This window comes from Dipodomys spectabilis, unplaced genomic scaffold (assembly GCF_019054845.1).
Source record: "Dipodomys spectabilis isolate Male_0828 unplaced genomic scaffold, ASM1905484v1 ptg000098l, whole genome shotgun sequence".
In the NCBI taxonomy this organism is placed as follows: Eukaryota; Metazoa; Chordata; class Mammalia; order Rodentia; family Heteromyidae; genus Dipodomys; species Dipodomys spectabilis.
The window spans coordinates 7,029,401-7,046,356 of NW_024870775.1; the positions used below are offsets into that span (position 1 = coordinate 7,029,401).

General features: G+C 48.8%; 1 protein-coding gene across 1 annotated transcript; it reads right to left on the bottom strand.

Annotated features, from left to right (window-relative positions):
* Positions 1 to 5,811: 5,811 nt before the first annotated feature.
* Azgp1 (alpha-2-glycoprotein 1, zinc-binding) lies at positions 5,812 to 9,865 on the bottom strand. The gene is made up of 4 exons (XM_042686844.1): positions 9,774 to 9,865; positions 8,472 to 8,735; positions 7,013 to 7,288; positions 5,812 to 6,399 (listed from the first exon to the last, which is right to left on the bottom strand). The coding sequence occupies exons 1-4, from the start codon at positions 9,847 to 9,849 to the stop codon at positions 6,116 to 6,118; spliced, it is 900 nt and encodes a 299-aa protein (XP_042542778.1). The 5' UTR covers positions 9,850 to 9,865; the 3' UTR covers positions 5,812 to 6,115.
* Positions 9,866 to 16,956: the final 7,091 nt, after the last annotated feature.

Consider the following 16,956-nt stretch of genomic DNA (forward strand, 5'->3'; position numbering starts at 1 on the left):
TGCAGTCAATAAAGTTGCTTTTTGTTAAGCAACTTTGTGGTGTTGGACTCTGTCACTCCGGATGATTAGGCAGGCTTGACTGAGTAGGGGTCTTCCTACTGCACCTTCCTTCCTTTCTTGGCAAAGGTCAGGCTAAGGATATACATTCCCACAATGTAAGTGCTTCTGTCTGGTTATAACTAAGTTTTTCTACCCATAGGGAGAAGTCTTAACTAAGACTAACCACAGATTACTTGCAGGGAAGATTGGTTGTGCCTGGAGTTAGAACTCAAGGGAGTTTCTCAGGGAGTGACTGGTTTCCTTTCTCTGGTAGCTAACCATCCTCAATTAGAATGGCTATCATTTAAAACTCTCCCTTCCCCATATTGGTAAGGATGTGGAGAAATTAGAAAGAACTCTTTGGGTTGTTGTTCTTGGTGGTGGTGGTTGTGGGGCTTGAACTCAGGACCTGGGCTCTGCCTCTGAGCTTTTTTGTTCAAGGCTAGTGCTCTAGCACTTTCTCTTTTCTCCTCCTCCTCCTCTTCTTCTTCTTCTCTCTTTTTTTTTGCCACTCCTGGGGCTTGAACTCAAGGTCTGTCCCTGAGCTGCTGCTGCTTCTTCTTCTTTTCTTTCTTTCTTTTTCTTTCTTTCTTTTTTGCCAGTTGTGGGCCTGAACACTGGGCCTGGGCGCTGTCCCTCAGCTCTTCAGCTCAAGGCTAGTGCTCTACCACTTGAGTCACAGTGCCACTCCCGGCTTTTTCTGCTTATGTGCTGCTGAGGAATTGAACCCAGGACCTCATGCATGCAAGGCAAGCACTCTACCACTGACCCACCTTCCCAGCCCAGCTTCTTTTTGCTCAAGGCTAGCACTCTACCACTTCAGCCACAGCACCACTTCTAGCCTTTTCTGTTTATGTGGTGCAGAGGACTTGAACCCAGGGCTTCATGATGCTAGGTAAGCACTCTTCCACTAAGCCACCATATTCCCAGCATGCTCTAGCACTTTGAGCCATAGCACCAAAAAAGACCTGTGAACACACTAAAAGTCATTGAAGCCAGATCTCAGCCTCCTGAGTAGCTAGGATTATAAGTGTGAGCCACCAGTGTGTGACTGAGAAATTAGAACTCTTGTGCATGACTCTTGTGAAAGCCCCTGTGAAAAAGCATTATGGTGCTTTCCTCTTTCTTCTTCTTCTTTTTTTTTTTTTTTTTTTGTTGGTCATGGGGCCTGAACTCTGGGCCTGGGCGCTGTCCCTCATCTCTTCAGCTCAAGGCTAGTGCTCTACCACTTGAGCCACAGTGCTACTTCCAGCTTTTTCTGTTTCTGTGGTACTGAGGAATCGAACCCAGGGCCTCATGCATTCGAGGCAAGCACTCTACCACTGAGCTACCTTCCCAGCCCCTCCTTCCTACTCTTTAAAACAAATTAAATTAGCATAAAGTATGTACAAAGGGATCTTATTTGGGCATGTGCTTATATGCATACAAGATCAAGATCAGATGCCCCTCCAATCATAATTCAGCAACCAGTGGCAGGGTTTAAGGTGCCCTCTAGTGGTCATAGTACAAAACTGCAGTGGAACCTAAGGAGGTATTTTTAGAAATTTCTGAATTCTGAAAACCACAGTTCTTGTCTGTCTGTGCAGCCTAAGCAGAAAATGTGATGCTGGCTTGCAAGTGTTAGAAGAGTGTGCATAAAGCTTGGGTACTCAGTGGTCCAGAGAAACCCACTGCTCCCAGAGTACATGCTCTGAGCCTAGATAGGTCTTAAGGGACAGTCAATTGAAATAACCCAGGAAGCCAGGCCCTGGTGGCTCATGCCTGAAATCGTAGCTAGTCTGAAGGTTGAGATCTGAGGATCATGGTTCAAAGACAGGCTGGGCAGAAAAGTCTGTGAGACTCATACCTTCAATTAATTATCAAAAAGCTGGATCTGGAGCTTTGGCTCAAGTAGTAGAGCACTAGCCATGAGCAAAAAAGCTCAGGGACAGTGCCCAGGCTCTTAAGTTTGAGACCCAAGACCAGCACCCCTCACAAAAAGTTGCCCACTAATTGTGTGGGGGTGGGGATCAAGTTCTGGCTGCATTATTCATAAATGAAGTTGGCCTGGCCATTTCATCTCCAGATCTCTATTTGTGACCTGTAGAACAGGAATTATCTCATGTTGTGAAATTTTCCACTTTGTCTTCTAAGCTTTCCTTGTTTACTCAGGCTTCTGTCCATAGTTCCATGATCTTTTTTTTTTTTTGAGCATTATTTTTTTTTATTGTGAAAATACTGTACAGAGGGGTTACAATTACATGGGTAAGATAATGAGTACATTTCTTATCAAGCATTGTAGCCTCCTCCTTTGTTTACCCTTCCTGTCCCTTCGTATCCTCCCCACCGTCCCCCCCACCAAAGTTGTAAAGTTCGTTTTTCGACATAACGACTTGTACATCTCACTGTTGCAATGGGTCCTCCCGTATCCCTGTTTTAACGATTTGTTTTTTCCCTTCCCCTCTACATATACCAACATCAGTTCCATGATCTTTTAAAAATTTTCTCCTTTTTCTTTGAGACAGAGTCTCAGTATATAGGCCCAAACTCATGATCCTCAAACTCATGGTTCTCTAGCTTCCAAGTACTTGGATTACAGGCATGTGCTGCTACTCTTGGCTCTCAGTGTTTGTTTTTGTTTTGTTTTGTTTTTTTTGGGTTTGGTCTTGGGGCCTGAACTCTGGGCCTGGGTGCTGTCCCTCAGCTCTTCAGCTCAAGGCTAGCACTTGAGCCACAGTGCCACTTCTGGCTTTTTTTTTTTTTTCTGCCTATGTGGTGCTGAGAATCAAACCCAGGGCCTCATGCATGCAAGGCAAGCGCTCTACCACTGAGCCACCTTCCCAGCCCCTTTTTTTTTTGTGTGTGTGTGTGTTTGTCTTTTAAAAGACAGCTTTACCTGTACAGTTCACCCATTTAAAATATATGCTTCAATGACTTTTAGTGTGTTCACAGGTTTTTTTTGGTGCCACTTACTGAGGCTTGAATTCAGGGCCTGGATCCTGTCCCTGAGCTTTTGTGCTCAAGGCTAGCGCTCTACCACTTGAGTACAGTTCCACATCCAGCATTTTGCTGGTTAACTGGATAAGTGAAAGAGGATCGGACATATCCATCCCAGGGGACCACACAGAGGCAGGCAGGCACAGGAGAAAGATTATTATAAGGTTTATTAGAGGAGCCATATTTCCCCCAAGGGGGAGCACATGGCCTCTGTCACCATCCAGGTAGCAGGAGGGTCTGGGAGGGGTGGATCAGAAATGAGGTAGATGGGAGTTCAGGTGGGTCTGGGTGGAGAGAGGGAGGGGCCAGCTGTATGGCGGGAACTCCAGGAATGGGAGGGGCCCAGGTGTGGGTGGAGCTGAGGACCAAAGGTGAGCATAATACTAGCAATGAAGAGTCTCAGACTTTTCTGCATGGACTGGCTATGAACCATGATCCTCAGGTCTCAGCCTCCTGAGTAGCTGGGATTACAGGCGTGAGCCACTGATGCCCAGTTTGGAGAATTCTTTAATGGTCATTGAAAAATCTGTCAGTGGTATTTTGTTGGGTGGGCAGGAGATGTCCATATTTGGTTTCCCGGGTCTCTAAATGTCCTTGTGTGCCCCTTTCCATGGTCCCACCCAACTCCCCCTCACACTTCTCACAGAGGTTAGAAGCAATCTTTGAACTTTTCTTGGCAAGCTGTCTTAGGCTTTCTGCCCTCCTCAGAATTCTGACTCTGTCTGGGAAGTTCGCCCTAGGTTTCTGAGTGGCTTGGCGTCCTCATCTTCTCCCACATCTGTGTAGAATTTGAGATTTCCTCTCCCCTTTGCCAGCCCCCTTTCCTTGAGCTGGACCTTACATTCCAATCTGCCCTGGCTGCTAATGTTGACTTTGCTTTCTTTTCCTCTTTTATCCAAAGTGTTTGTTCTGTTCTGTTTTATTTGTCCAAGGCATTACCATCTTTTGTAATCTCAGTTGCTGCATTTTACCCTCTACTTCCTGGAACCTACTTTCCCTGGAACCTCTCTACTGTTTACACAGGTTTGGGTGAGGGGATTGTGGTTTTTTTTTTTTTTGGGTCCGATCGTGGGGTCTGAACTCTGAGCTGGGCGCTGTCCCTCAGCTCTTTAGCTCAAGGCTAGTGCTCTACCACTTGAGCCACAGCACCACTTCCGGCTTTTTTTTTTCTGCTTATGTGGTGCTGAGGAATTGAACCCAGGGCTTCATGCATGCGAGGCAAGCACTCTACCACTGAACCACCTTCCCAGCCCCGGGATTGTGGTTTTCATATGCACCAAGGAAGTCATTTCTGATGCGTGTCATCCTAGCTACTCAGGAGGCTGAGCTCTGGGGATGGCAGTTCAAAGCCAGCCCATTCAGGAAATTCTGTGAGACTCTTATCTTCAGTTAACTACCAGAAAACCCAAGTGGAGCTGTAGCTCAAGTGGAAGAGTGCTAACCTTGAGCAAAAAAAGCTCAGAGATAGCACCCAGGCCCTGAGTTCAAGCCCCAGTACCTGTGCGCGCACACGCACACACGCACACACACACACATACACACTACACACGGTGTAGCCTTTAAATTTAGGCTTTCAAGAAAGACTTTTTTTTTTGTACTGGGGTTTGAACTCAGGGCTTGGCAGGCTGGCACTCTTCCATTTAAGGCACTCCTCTGTCTCCTTTTTTTTTTTAATTTAATTTTTTTTGTGAACATACTGTACAGAGGGGTTACAATTACATGGGCAGGATAATGCGTACATTTCTTACCAAGCATTGCAGCCTCCTCCTTTGTTTCCCCTTCACCTCCCTTCCCAGCCTCCCCCCTCTGTCTCCTTTTTGCCTTAGTTATTTTTCAGATAGGGCCTCTCCTCCCCTTTCAGGGTTGGCCTCCCAATGTAATCCTCCTCATTTCTGCCTCCTGAGGATCTGGGATTACAGGCATGACCTCCCTGTCTGGCCCTTAAGACAGATGCTGTTGACTCATAATTCTGAAAGTTAGAAAGGATTTCTTAAGCATCTCAGGCAGAGGGATTGATTTTGGGGGTAACCCAGGGTGGGAGCATGGACTCTTACTACTCTTATTTCTTGACAGGATATAAAGGAAGGTGTTGCATAGGAAGGAGCAGCCCAGGCATAGGCAGTTGAGGCTTACTAGAAAAACCAGGTGTGAAGGTTCTGCCCTGACCTGGGGCATTTAATACTGTGATAGCAGTGGGTACGTGAGGTAGAAGAACTCATTCAGATGGATCTGGGGGTGGGTGGGGGTGTCCCAGAATGCCAGGGCTGGTTCTTAATTTCTTGGGGGTGGGCTCTTTGTGGTCTCAGACCCATGCAGCTTGGGATAACCTAGTGGAGGGTGGTGTCCACAGAGAGAGAGAGAGGGAATGCTAGGGAAACTGAGGCACAGAATATATTTAGGGTGATGGCCACATCTATACACATCAATAGTAGACTACCAAGCCATGATGAAGGGAGGTGTGAGCCACGTTCAAGGTCAAGACTCATTCAAGGTCAAGTTAACCAAGGTGAATATATTGCTCTAAGTAGATAGAATTTCAGATGACTCCAGGGGAATGCGTGACAAAAATGGACACAAACTTGGGCAGTGTTTCAGTTTAAAGATGGCTTTCTTTGCTAAGCTGGGCAAAGGTATGATTATTTTATTCTATTTGTGTGTGTTAGTCCTGGAACTCGAATTCAGGGCCTGAGCACTATCCCCAAGCTTTTGTGCTCAAGGCGAGCGCTCTACCACTTGAGCCACAGCACCACTTCCGGTTTTTTTGGTGGTTCATTGGAGATAAAAGTCTCACAGATTTTCCTGCCGGGGTTGGCTTTGAACTGCAATTCTCAGATCTCAGCGTCCTGAGGAGTTAGGATGACAGGTGTTGAGTCCTCAGGGCTCCGTCAAAGGGATGATTTTGAGAGGGGGGGTTACAGATGGGACAATTAGTATTATTTTGTTAAACAAGGGAGTGATATTTGGCAGAGGGCGTGATCTCCAAGCCTTCTGCCTTGAAATCTATCACCTGGATTTGCGCCATCCTTTGTGCTGCTTCCCCAGGGATCTTGGTGACATCTCCCTCTCATGGAGCCAAGTCCTCCACCTTGGCCCTGGCTCTCTACCTCTCATGCCACTGCACTGTGAGGGGCTGGGGCAGGGCCGGGTGCTGTACGCTGCACTTGTGGGGGCCTCTGTCCTGAGGGTCAATCCTCATCAGCACCCAGGCCTGGTAAGTGCCATTCCCGCTGGGAAGAATGACCCTCTCTGATTCAGACTCCTGGGCTACGTGGGCCTGGTTCCAGTGCAGGCTGATTCCTTGTGGATAGAAATCATACGCTAGGCATTTGAGGGTCCTGTGTCTTCCAGGGACCACACGGCTTGTGATCCGTACAGAAGGAGGGTCTGTAGAGGGAAAAAATGGAGGAAACTGAGGACTCGAAGTAATCTCCTTCTCTGTACCTCCTCCTGCCCCTCTCCTCCCGGAAACCCTGACACAGGTCAGGGAAGGTGGAAGCCTGGCTTGGGCCCTCCTTATTTGATCATGAAATGCCTGACTTTATTATTATTTGGTGCTGGTACTGGGACTTGAACTCAGGGCCTCTTGCTCTTGCTTTGGCTTTTTTTCTCTCAAGGTTGGTGCTCTACCATTTGAGCCACAGCACCACTTCTGGTTTATTGGAGATAAGAGTCTCACGAACTTTCCTGCCAGGGCTGGCTTTGAACCTCAATCCTCAGATCTCAGTTTCCTGAGGAGCTAGGATTACAGGCATGAGCCACCAGCACCTGGCTACACACACACACACACACACACACATACACACACACACACACATTTTTGAAGGACATTCTTTTGGGACAGTATATTATGTCCCAGGTTAGAAAGAGTCCTAGAAGAGGAGTCTAAGGGACTGGTAGGAGCAGCCTGAGTGGTCCTTTGAGCTCCCAACTTGAGAGAACACACCCTTGATCTTCTGTTCAGTACTGATGCAAGTCACGAAACTACCTATTTCCCTACCTTGCTGATCCAGCTGGGTCCTGCTGTAGTTCAGGTACCTCCGCAGGATTCCAGGACACTCTTCCTCCAGGTATGCCTTGGCCTGATGCACATAGACCTTCTCTGCCTCCCATTTCTTCTTCGTTTCCTGGGCTGCTATGTCCAAGGGAATCCAGGCTGGGATGTCTTTGTTGAATCTGATGAAGTCCTCTCCATCGTACGCGTAACTCCAGAATGCTCCACTGCTTCCGTTACTCCAGAACTCGCAACCGAACCTGCCCTGGAAGGTGTGAGACCCTGATTCCTCCCCCACCCCCCAGGAGAACCGGTCAGCCTGGGGCCAGCTGCCCCTGAAATCCCTCACTCTAGAAAAGCCTTAGAAATCTCGGCAGGCAACACTACCCAGCGCCGCCCCCTCCCCACACCACCCTGCCACTTCTCTTGGCAAATAGATTATCTGTAGGCAGAGGAGAAAACTCTGGGCAGTCTGAGATGAGACTGACTTCCTAGGGCTGGCTGGTTCAAATCTCCAAGCAGGTGTTCACCACACACCTGATTATTTGGTGTTGCCTCCATAAACTCTCCAGGTTCTTGGGTTCCAAATCCTAGACTAGCCCCTGCCCAGGCTGGCTGTTGTGTGAACTTGAATCTCATCTCTCTACACTTCACATTTCTTATTTCTTTTTTTTTTTTTTTTGTTTTGTTTTTTGGGTCCGGTCATGGGGCCTGAACTCTGGGCCTGGGCGCTGTCCCTCAGCTCGTCAGCTCAAGGCTAGCGCTCTACCACTTGAGCCACAGCGCCACTTCCGGCTTTTTTCTGTTTGCTTATGTGGTGCTGAGGAATTGAACCCAGGGCCTCTGGCATGCAAGGCAAGCGCTTTACCACTGAGCCACCTTCCCAGCCCCAACATTTCTTATTTCTGAAGTGGCAACAATAGCACTTTTCTTCTTTTTTGCTGGTCCTGGGGCTTGAACTCAGGGCCTGGGCACTGTCCCTTGAGCCTCTTTGTGCTCAAGCTAGTGCTCTACCACTTGAACCACAGCACCACTTCTGGCCTTTTTCTGGATATAAGAACCTCATTGACTTTTTTACCTGGGCTGGCTTTGAATCATGGTCCTCAGGTGTCAGCCTTCTGAATAGCCAGAGCCACCAGGCGTGAGCCACCTCCCTGAGGTGTTTTTTTTTTTTTTCTCAACACTAGTGCTCTGCCACTTGAACCATAGCTCTACTTCCCCCTTTTTGGTTGTTCATTGGAGAGTCTTACAGATTTTCCTGCTCAGGCTGGCTTCAAACCACAGTCCTCAGATCTCAGCCTCCTGAATAGCTAGGATTACAGGCCTGAGCACCCAGCCCATCCCTCCTTTTGAGGGAGGTTTTAGGTCCATCCCATTGAACTGCTTGCCCTCATTGGGTAGGGCTAACACTCTCCTGCCCCTCCCCCCCCCCCCCCCCCCCCCCAGCTATCTGCTGTCCACTGACCTTCGCTGTCCTGGTAATAATCCATGATGTCTCTCAGGGTCATCAGGAAGAATATCTCTCTGGCTTTCTGAAGCCGGCTCTCCTCCTTCCAGTCTTCCATTCCTCTTACCTGGCTCCACAGGCCCAGGGGCTGTGCCTGCTGGCTCTCGCTGTCATAGTGGAAGAAGGCCTGGTCATTGAGGAAGGCTAGGGCCTGAAACCTGGGAAAGCCTTTGCTGGGCCTGGACACCCCGGTGTAGAGAAAGGTCAGAGCATGGTGAGCACCTATGGGAGAGACGAGAACAAGAGCGAGGCTCAGCATGGCCTGGCGTCCGCTCTGCTTCAGCCTCCCACCCCTGGGGCCTCGGTGCTCACTCCGTGGAGGTTTCCAGGCCCAGGTCCTTGCTATACAGTTTCTTCTGCTTAGCAATGTAAGATAATATTTCACAGGTCAAGGTGGCTCAGAGCTGGAAGAATGCGAGTGGAGCCATGGCTTTCTTTTTTTTTTTTTTGTTGGTCATGGGGCCTGAACTCTGGGCCTGGGCGCTGTCCCTCAGCTCTTCAGCTCAAGGCTAGCGCTCTACCACTTGAGCCACAGCGCCACTTCCGGCTTTTTTCATTTTGCTTATGTGGTGCTGAGGAATCGAACCCAGGGCCTCAGGCATGCAAGGCAAGCACTCTATCACTGAGCCACCTTCCCAGCCTGAAATCCACATTTTTATCAGGTTAAGTCACTGAAAGCTTTCTTGATTATGGCAGCATTGCCTAGACTCCCTTGAAAAATACATATAGGTAGAAAGTATGGAGGAAAGATTTTCCTGGAAAATTTAAGAAATGACCCAGAATCGATCAAAACAAGGTAACACTAGGTTGGAGTTCAGAATTCCAAGAGATTTTACTTTGCTTCCCCCCACCCGCTCTGTCAAGGGGCTTGAACTCAGAATCTGGGCACTGTCCCTTATCTTTTTTTGCTCAAGGCAAGCACTCTACTACTTGAGCTACAGATCCACTTCCCACTTTCTGGTGGTTACTTAGAGATAACAATCTCATAGACCTTCTTGCCTGGGCTGGCTTTGAACCATGCTCCTCAGATCTCAGCCTCCTGAGTAGCTGGGGTTACAGGTGTGAGCCTCCAGTGCTTGACTCCTTAAGATCTTCTTTAGCGTGAGTCCTTCCATGGCTCCCTGAATGTTTCTTACAAGTGTGAAGCTGGCAACAACGCACTCCCATTACTGCAGGCTACGCATCCTTCCCAGCCACTTCATGGGTCCTCTGTCTTCCTTCTGGATTTTTCCAGGACCTACCCTGGCTTCACCCACTTACCGGCTGAGGTTTCTGGGGGGACTGCAGTACCCAAAAGAAGAGGCAGGGACAGCAGCACAGGGACCATGGTTATCATTGCCCCTGCTCTGAAGGGCTGGGCAGGAACTAAGTATTTCCTCCTGGGACTTGGCTGTCTGCCCGGGGGAGGTGCATATGCAGCCAATGAAAGTGCTAGGATGGAATCCTCCTCTCCAGACAGGAAAAAAAAAATACCCACTGCCATACCTGGGTGGATGTGTGGCCGCAGGGTTTCCAGCTGAGAGCTGGGATATCTGCCATCTCTGTGTCCCTCAGATGCCAGAAGGACGGTGGGCTGGAGGGGTTCGTGTTGAGCAGCAGACAGCTGCCATGTGTGGTCCTTCCGGTCCTTTGTCACCCAAGAGATTGGTAGAAAGACTGAGCATTGTCAAACCACTCCCCCTCTCCCCTTCCCCTCTAGGAAAATTCCCTTTTTAATTCTTGGTGATATTGGGGTGTGGAACTCAGGGCTTCATGTTTGTTTTCACGCACTCTGCCACTTGAACCATGACCTCTTCTCTCCCTACTGGTTATTTTTGAGAAAAAGGATTTATTTTATTTTTTTGTGAACATACTATACAGAGGGGTTACAATTACATGGGCAGGATAATGCGTACATTTCTTATCAAGCATTGCAGCCTCCTTCTTTGTTTACCCTTCACATCCCTTCCCAGGAAAAAGGATTTATTTTATGCTCAGGCTGGCCTGGGCTGCCATTCTCTTACTTTTGCTTCCTGGTGTCTCTGGGAATGACAGGTACATGTACTGTAGCTGCGTTAGCAGGTGTGTAGCGCTAGGTCCAGGCCCAGGGTTGAGATGCAGTCTTGTGAATTTCTGGCCTCAAGCTGTGATTCCTTCAATCTCTGCCTCCTAAGTAATTAGGTTTACAAGCTCAAGCCAGTTAGCCTGCTTTCTCTCTCTCTTAAAAAAAGAGATTATTAGATTTTAGTTCTGAGGAATATAAATGAATGCCTGTACATTAAAAAGTAAATGAACAAATTTGAATTTTGTTTTTGTTTGTACTGGTACTGGGACTTGAATTCAGGACCTGGGCACTGTCCCTAAGCTTTTTTGCTCAAGGCCAACTCTCTACCACTGCTCCACCACTGGCTTCTTGCTAGTTAATTGGCGATAAGCATCTCATGGGCTTTCTTACTCAAGCTGCCTTTGAACAGAGATCTTTAGATTTCAGCTTCTTGAGTAGCTAGGATGAAAGGTGTGAGCCACCAATGCCTGGCCAGAATTTTATTTTTAAAAATTACTAGGCATTGTTGGAGCTTGAACTCAGGGCTTGGGTGCTGTCTTTTAGCTTCTTTAGCTCAAGGCTACCATTTGAGCCACAGCTTTACTTGTGGCTTTTTTGGTGGCTAGTTGGAGATAAGAGTTTCATAAGTTTTTCTTTCTGGATGATTTTTGAACCCTGATTCTCAGATCTCAGCCTCCTAACTGGCTAGGATTACAGGTATAAGCCAGTAGTGTCCAGCTAGTTTTTTGGTTTTTGTTTTAAATTGTCTTCTCCTTGGTTGAGCTGTTTCCGTAGTTCTCTGTGTTCTTGTTAGACGCAGGCCTCCGTGTGTGACAGGTGGTATAGAGCTAGGGGTTGGGACCCTACCTTTTCCTCCTTGTAGGTGAGAAGCAGCATTCACAGGCTTACAGGCTCCCCTTCCCCCAAACACACCCTGAGGGGTACTGGCAGTCTGATTGCCTCTGATTCAGTGTTCTAAGTCCATGAAGGTCATTAAGGATCTAATGCAATCCTGCTCCAATCGATAGAAGCCATCAGTTTCCTGACCCTTCTCCAACCCTTTAGACAACTGGTTGACCCAGAGGAGACATGGAGCTGTGTCAGCTGGGGAGGATGCTTTTGATACACAGAGGTAAAGGCCAGTGGGTCTCCTTAATCTTTCCTGTACATCCTTCCTGGGGCATGTCAAGAATGCAGAATGCTGTCTGAACTCTACCCAGGCCATTTCTCCAGATAGTGTTTGCTGTGAGCATTATTAGGGGGTGAGGTACTGACCCTCTTTGGAAAAAAGAAGGCCTGCTTACAGTTCACACTATAAATACCTGAATTGCCCAAGCTGTTTTTTTTTTTTTTGTCAGTGGTGGGGGTCTGAGCGCTGTCTCTGAGCTCTACCACTTTGTGCTATAGCTCCACTTCTGGTTTTCTGGTGAAAATGAGTCTCATGGACTTTCTTACCTGGGCTGGCTTTGAAGTGGGATCCTCAAATCTCAGCCTCCCGAGTGGTTAGGATTACAGGTGTGAGCCACTGGTGCCTGGCAAGCTAAGTATTTTATTTCATTTATTTATTTTAGGTCTGAGACTGGGACTTGAATTTGGTACCTGGATTTGGTGTTTTTGCTCATTAGCTAGCACTCTACCAACTGAACTATGCTTCCAATCCCAATTTAATTTAATTTTATTATGTGCCAGTCCTGGGACTTGAACTAAGGGCCTGAGCATTGTCACTGAGCTTTTTTTTTTTTTTTTTTGCCTTCCCTCAAGGCTAGCACTTTATCACTTGAGCCACAGCTCTACTTCTGGCTTTTTTTTTTTTTTTTTCTGGCTAATCGAAGATTATAGAGTCTCGTGGACTTTTCCTTCCCTGGACTGGCCTCCAATGATGATCCTCAGATCCTAGCCTCCTGGGTAGCTAGGATGACAGGTCCCCCAGGGCCTGGCCCTAAGCTCAGCCCTTCTTGATTGTAATCACAAGCTTACTGTGTATATGAGCATTTATCCGGGCTGCCCACAATCCTCACTGGAGATTTAGGGGCCTGGGGAACTTTCCACCGAGGGACAAGCATGCTGCTGGCTGTGGGGGTCATCAGTGGATCTCCTGCCTGACCCAGAGCTCTCCTGCTTTCTGCCCGTGTCAGGTACATTCTACGACTCTGGAATCAGTGCCTGCCCGGGGGGCCTGCCCCACACCCCACATCCTCAGGTTCTTGTCTCTGCTGCGGGGGACACAAGGCACCAAGGCCCAGTTCCAGGGTCACTGGAACCAGAGCGATATAAAAGTGGTCGCTAGGCGGCGCGCGAACGCCAGCGGGACGCGCCTTGCTCTGCACCCCAGGCCGGGGCGGGGGTGGGGTGGGGGGATGAAGGGGGAGGGCGATGGTGCACAGCCCCGAGGTCCGGAGGCCCCGCCGCTGAGCGCAACGCACTGGGCGACCCCAGAGGCTTCTCCCGAGCAGAGGTGACGCAGGGAGCCTTGAACTGATGTCCCGGTTTCATGCCTTGCAAGTAGAGGAGCCAGCGGAGGCCGACTGCGGAGCGTCGGGGTGGCGGGCCGCCGCGCATGCGCGCCTCCGCCTCTCCAGATCCGCCCCGCCCCCCGGGTGACAGCCCATCATCCAGCAGGTGGGGTGGGGGAGGGAGGCTTTTGAAAGCCCCAGGACCTCAGTGTTCGATCTGGGATGGGTGCTGACCTCCCACCCCCGGCATTTCAGTTAAGGGGGTGCCCCTCTCCCCGTTTGCGGATTCCTGAAGGGTCTCTGACAGATGAAGTCTCCCCAAGGGTCTTAAAGGAAACCTTCAGCCTATCCGGAATTGCGTTTCAGTGGGGGAGTCAGGGGTGTGTGAGGGTGTGCATGATGGTGTGTGTATGGGTGTGCATGTAGGTATTTGTGGGAAGGCCCCCAAAAGCCGAGCTGCGAGACCCGAAAGGACTGGGGATGGTCAAAAATCTGTGCTAACTACGATTTACTGCTTCTACCTGTTTCTTTCTTTCTTTCTTTTTTTTTTTTTTTGGTGGGTCAGTCATGGGGCCTGAACTCTGGGCCTGGGCACTGTCCCTCAGCTCTTCAGTTCAAGGCTAGCGCTCTACTGCTTGAGCCACAGCACCACTTCCAGCTTTTTTTTCTTTTTGCTTATGTGGTGCTGAGGAATCGAACCCAGGGCCTCATGCATGCAAGGCAAGCATTCTACCACTGAGCCACCTTCCCAGCCCCTCCACCTGCTTCTTCTTCTTCTTTTTTTTTTTGGGTCCGGTTGTGGAGCCTGAACTCTGGGCCTGGGCAATGTTTCGCAGCTCTTCAGCTCAAGGCTAGCGCTCTACCATTTGAGCCACAGCGCCACTTCCAGCTTTTTTTCTTTTTGCTTATGTGGTGCTGAGGAATCGAACCCAGGGCCTCAGGCATGCAGGGCAAGCGCTCTACCACTGAGCCACCTTCCCAGCCCCTCCACCTGCTTCTTAATATAAAAAAGTTACTTATCACTTGAGTAAAATGATACCAAATGATTGGTGCTGGTGACTTCAAGGAAATTGTGACCTCATTCTCTGCATGTATGTACCCTACTCAAATACCTTGTGAAATGGTCACAGACATTTGCAGCTGGTGGAAGACTTCAGGCTCCTGATGCCCTAAACCTCAATGCCATGGTCTGGTGTCCATTATTGTCTTATCCCTGGTGGCTGAGGGTTGTGACATTTGTGTGTATGCTTCTGTGTGTGCACGTTTGTGTGTGCATGTGTATGTGCATGTTTGTATGCGTGTGCATTTGTGTATAGGTATGCATATTGGTGTACATGCATGTCCACAAAGGTGCATGCTTATGCATGTATGTGTATTTGTGTGTGAAAGATTGACCTCCACCCTATTGTCCCAGGCCCATACAGACTCCAGGCAAAATCCCAGGTCTGTGTGAACTTGTTTGAAGTGCAGGCAGGGCAATCCACCTAAGCCCAGCTGTAAACATCCCATTGTGGGCCCAACTGAAAGGCCCCCACCTTCCTTGACCTAGAGGCTTTTTCATTAATCTCTGCCTCCTCGCTTGGACCTCTTCTAAAAACCCAGCTCCTGTCCCAACTCGCGGGCACAACCTCCAAACCCAAGGGAAGTTCTGCGCCCCTTACTGCTCCTCAATAAACATCCTCATCTGTTGATGATCGAGTCTGGCCTATTCCTTTTTTGTTCTCCTCCATTTTCCTAACTGTGTATATATGTGTATGTGTGTATTTGTGAGTGTGCATGTGCTTGTGTGTGGGTGTATATTTATGTACATGTGCGTATGGGTTTGAACTCAGCACCTTAGGCTTTTTCTGTTTGCTTAGCTGGCTCCAAATCACCTGGACGTGTCTCCAGGAGCTCTTTTGTTGCTTATATTTTAGAAATGGAGTCTAAGAGTTTTCTGCCCAGGTTGGCTTTGAACCGTGGTCCTCACTGGATCTCAGCGTTCTGAGTAGCTGGGGTTACAGGTGTGAGCCACCAGCACCAGTTTCCATTGCCAGTTATTCTTATGGCAGTGTAATTTGCAATCCAGAGCAAAGAAAGCTTTGTGCTCACTAAAATCATTTGTGTATGGCCGGGCGCTGGTGGCTCACGCCTATAATCCTAGCTACTCAAAGGGTTGAGTTCTGAGGGTCATGGTTCAAAGCCAGCCCAGGCAGGAGAGTCCATGAGACTCTTCTCTTCAATGAACCACTAAAAAGCTAGAAGTTGAACTGTGGGTCAAAGTGATAGAATGTTAGCCTTGAGCAAAAATGCTCAGGGAGGGCTGGGAAGGTGGCTCAGTGGTAGAGTGCTTGCCTTGCATGCTTGAGGCCTTGGGTTTGATTCCTCAGCACCACATAAACAAAAAAGAAAAAAGCCAGAAGTGGCGCTGTGGCTCAAGTGGTAGAGCGCTAGCCTTGAGCTGAAGAGCTGAGGGACAGCACCCAGGCCCAGAGTTCAGGCCCCACGACCGGACCCCCCCCCCAAAAAAAAAATGCTCAGGGACAGTGCCCGGGCTCTGAGTTCAAACCCCATGACCGACAGAAAAGAAAAAAAGAAAAAGAAAAGAAAGATCATTGCTTCCATTGTTCTTGGGTACAGAGGTGCTAGACCACCATCTTTCCTTCCATTCCTGAGTGGGCTGGTTTTGCCACATCAACCTGTGGCAGTGGGAGGAGGCTGCCCCCCTCCCTCAAGAGGAGAGACAAGGAGAGCATTGTGGGTAGAATGAAGGAATGGAATGAGGCTCCCTTTAGCCCCCCCAGGGGCTTTTTTTCCTGGTACCAATCCTTCACGAAGAGATTGTGAAAGAGAAGTTTTGTCTTAGTGTTTTACACTCCTGACAACAGCTTGGCAATAATTAGGCAGAACTCCCCTCCTTCCAGCCCCCTGGCACCGACTCGAGCCGCCCACTCAGACTCCCACCCTGCCCCTGGCCCTGGATGGTTATAAATAGAACCATTGAGGAATCAAGAGAAAAAATAATGTCCCAATTGCCTAAGCCTTGTGTGTCTCCCCACTTTCCACCCCCACAGCAGATCCTTAGACAGGGCCTCTGGTGGCTTGGTACAGCTCTGAATGGTGAGGGCAAAGGTCTTGGTTTCCAAGAACAGAGTCGCATGCCGTGAGTAAAAATGTATGGAGCAGACCTGACTCAGTTTCTCCTCTGTGAGCAGCAGTTCGGGGAGAGGAGGAAAATGTGACACTGGGACTATGCTTGGCTCCCATCAACCTCTTTCACTTACTGCCTCACTTTGTAGGGGAAGTTTTACCTCTTTATCTTTTAGTTTCTTTTCTTTCTTTCTTTCTTTCCTTTCTCTCTCTCTCTCTCTCTTTCTTTCTTTCTTTTTCCCCTTCCAGTACTAGGGGTTGAACTCAGAGCCACTGACTTATGCTCTACCACTTGAGCCACACGCCTTAGTCCTTTTGCTTTTAGCGTGTGCCTTTTCTTTTTCCTTTCCTTTTCTTTTTTCCCCTTCCTTCCTTCCTTCCTTCCTTCCTTCCTTCCTTCCTTCCTTCCTTCCTTCCTTCCTTCCTTCCTTCCTTCCTTCCTTCCTTCCTCTCTTTCTTTCTTCCTCTCTCTCTTTCTTTCTTCCTCTCTCTTTCTTTCTTTCTCTCTCTCTTTCTTTCTTTCGATAGGGATTCATGCTTTTTGGCTGAGTTGGATTTAGATGAAGATCCTCCTACCTCCACCTCCTGAGAGGCTGGCATTACAGGTGTGTGCTACCACGTGCAGTGTCCTTACTGTTGTGTAACAGGAAGATGCCATCAATATCTACTTCCTACAGCTGTAATGATGGTCAAACAAATTAGTGTTTAACATGGTGGTTAGCAAGGCATCTGGGATAGCTTCACTGGTCTTTTAGTACTCTTTCCTGGAGGAAGGGGTTTGTTGTGGAAGACAGGAGACTACCCTGGGATCAAGGGGCCTGTGCCTGGATTTAGGCCT